General features: G+C 39.7%; 1 protein-coding gene across 1 annotated transcript in view; it reads right to left on the bottom strand.

Moving 5' to 3' along the window:
* Window positions 1–884, bottom strand: part of AK88_01464 (uncharacterized protein) — a gene marked incomplete at both ends in the record, with an annotated part of 5720 nt that extends 4836 nt beyond the window's left edge. Inside the window, one exon of the mRNA XM_012479099.1 lies at window positions 227–884. Within this exon, the coding sequence (XP_012334522.1) occupies window positions 227–884 (658 nt within the window). The remainder of the gene's footprint in view (window positions 1–226) is intronic.
* Window positions 885–1071: the final 187 nt, after the last annotated feature.

Below are 1071 nucleotides of genomic sequence, written 5' to 3'. Positions count from 1 at the left end.
TCTAAAGGTGATGTTTCCGTTGTATGCAATTCCTTTTCTAAAGGTGATGTTTCCGTTGTATGCAATTCCTTTTCTAAAGGTGTGGTTTCAGTTTTATTAGATTCCTCTTTCCTCGTTTTATCGTTGCCGGTTAGTTTAGAAGTAGTTGATTTCGTATCTATAGCAGCTTGAGCATCGTTCTTAGCTTTTACAGAATACACAAATGTTGGAATTCTAGGTTTTTCACCTGCTACTACACATTTTGTTCCGGTTGCTTCTCCTGCACTTAGTACTGATTCAGTTTCCAGGTTTTCTTCATCTTTCTTAGCTTTTACAGAATATACAAATGTTGGAATTCTGGGTTTTTCACGTCCTACGACAGATTTTGTTCGGGTTAGTTCTTCAATTAGTACTGATTCGTTTTCTAATTTTACTTCATCTTTCTTAGCTTTTACAGAATATACAAATCTTGGGATTCTCGTTTTTTTACCTCCTACTACATATTTGGTTTCTGTTACTTCCCCTGCACTTAGTACTGATTCGGTTTCCACTGTTTCATCACTCGTAACCGATTCGGTTTCTATCATTTCCTCTATTACAATTGAATGACTTCCCAATTCTTGTTCCTCTGTGCTTGGTTGCAACTTTACGGGAGCTTTTGGAATAACGCATTTCTGTTGTACGCCCTGAGGAACTGTGTTAATTTTTTCACCCTCTAATTTAAATGATTTACGCGGAACTTTCTGGCTGGAGGGTGTAAACTTATGTTTCTTTGGTTGTCCCTTCACAGCAACATCCGCCTGACCTGTTTTCTTTAGCTTCTGCTGCTGTGCATTATAAGCTCTATTATGTTCAGCAGTTACGACGGGAACTTTGTACTTGGGTTTTCTAACTTCCTTTTGCATTTGCATACATGGTGGTTTCGCTTGTGGTTTCGATTGTGGTTTCGGTTGTGGTTTCGATTGTGGTTTCGGTTGTGGTTTCGCTTGTGGTTGCGGTGGTGGTTTCGCTTGTGGTTGCGGTGGTGGTTTCGATTGTGGTTTCGATTGTGGTTTCGATTGTGGTTTCGGTTGTGGTTTCGATTGTGGTTTC

The sequence above is a fragment of the Plasmodium fragile genome (assembly GCF_000956335.1).
Source record: "Plasmodium fragile strain nilgiri unplaced genomic scaffold supercont1.13, whole genome shotgun sequence".
Lineage (NCBI taxonomy): Eukaryota > Apicomplexa > Aconoidasida > Haemosporida > Plasmodiidae > Plasmodium > Plasmodium fragile.
Note: the sequence above shows the minus strand (reverse complement) of the source record. Positions and strands in the feature narration are given on the sequence as shown.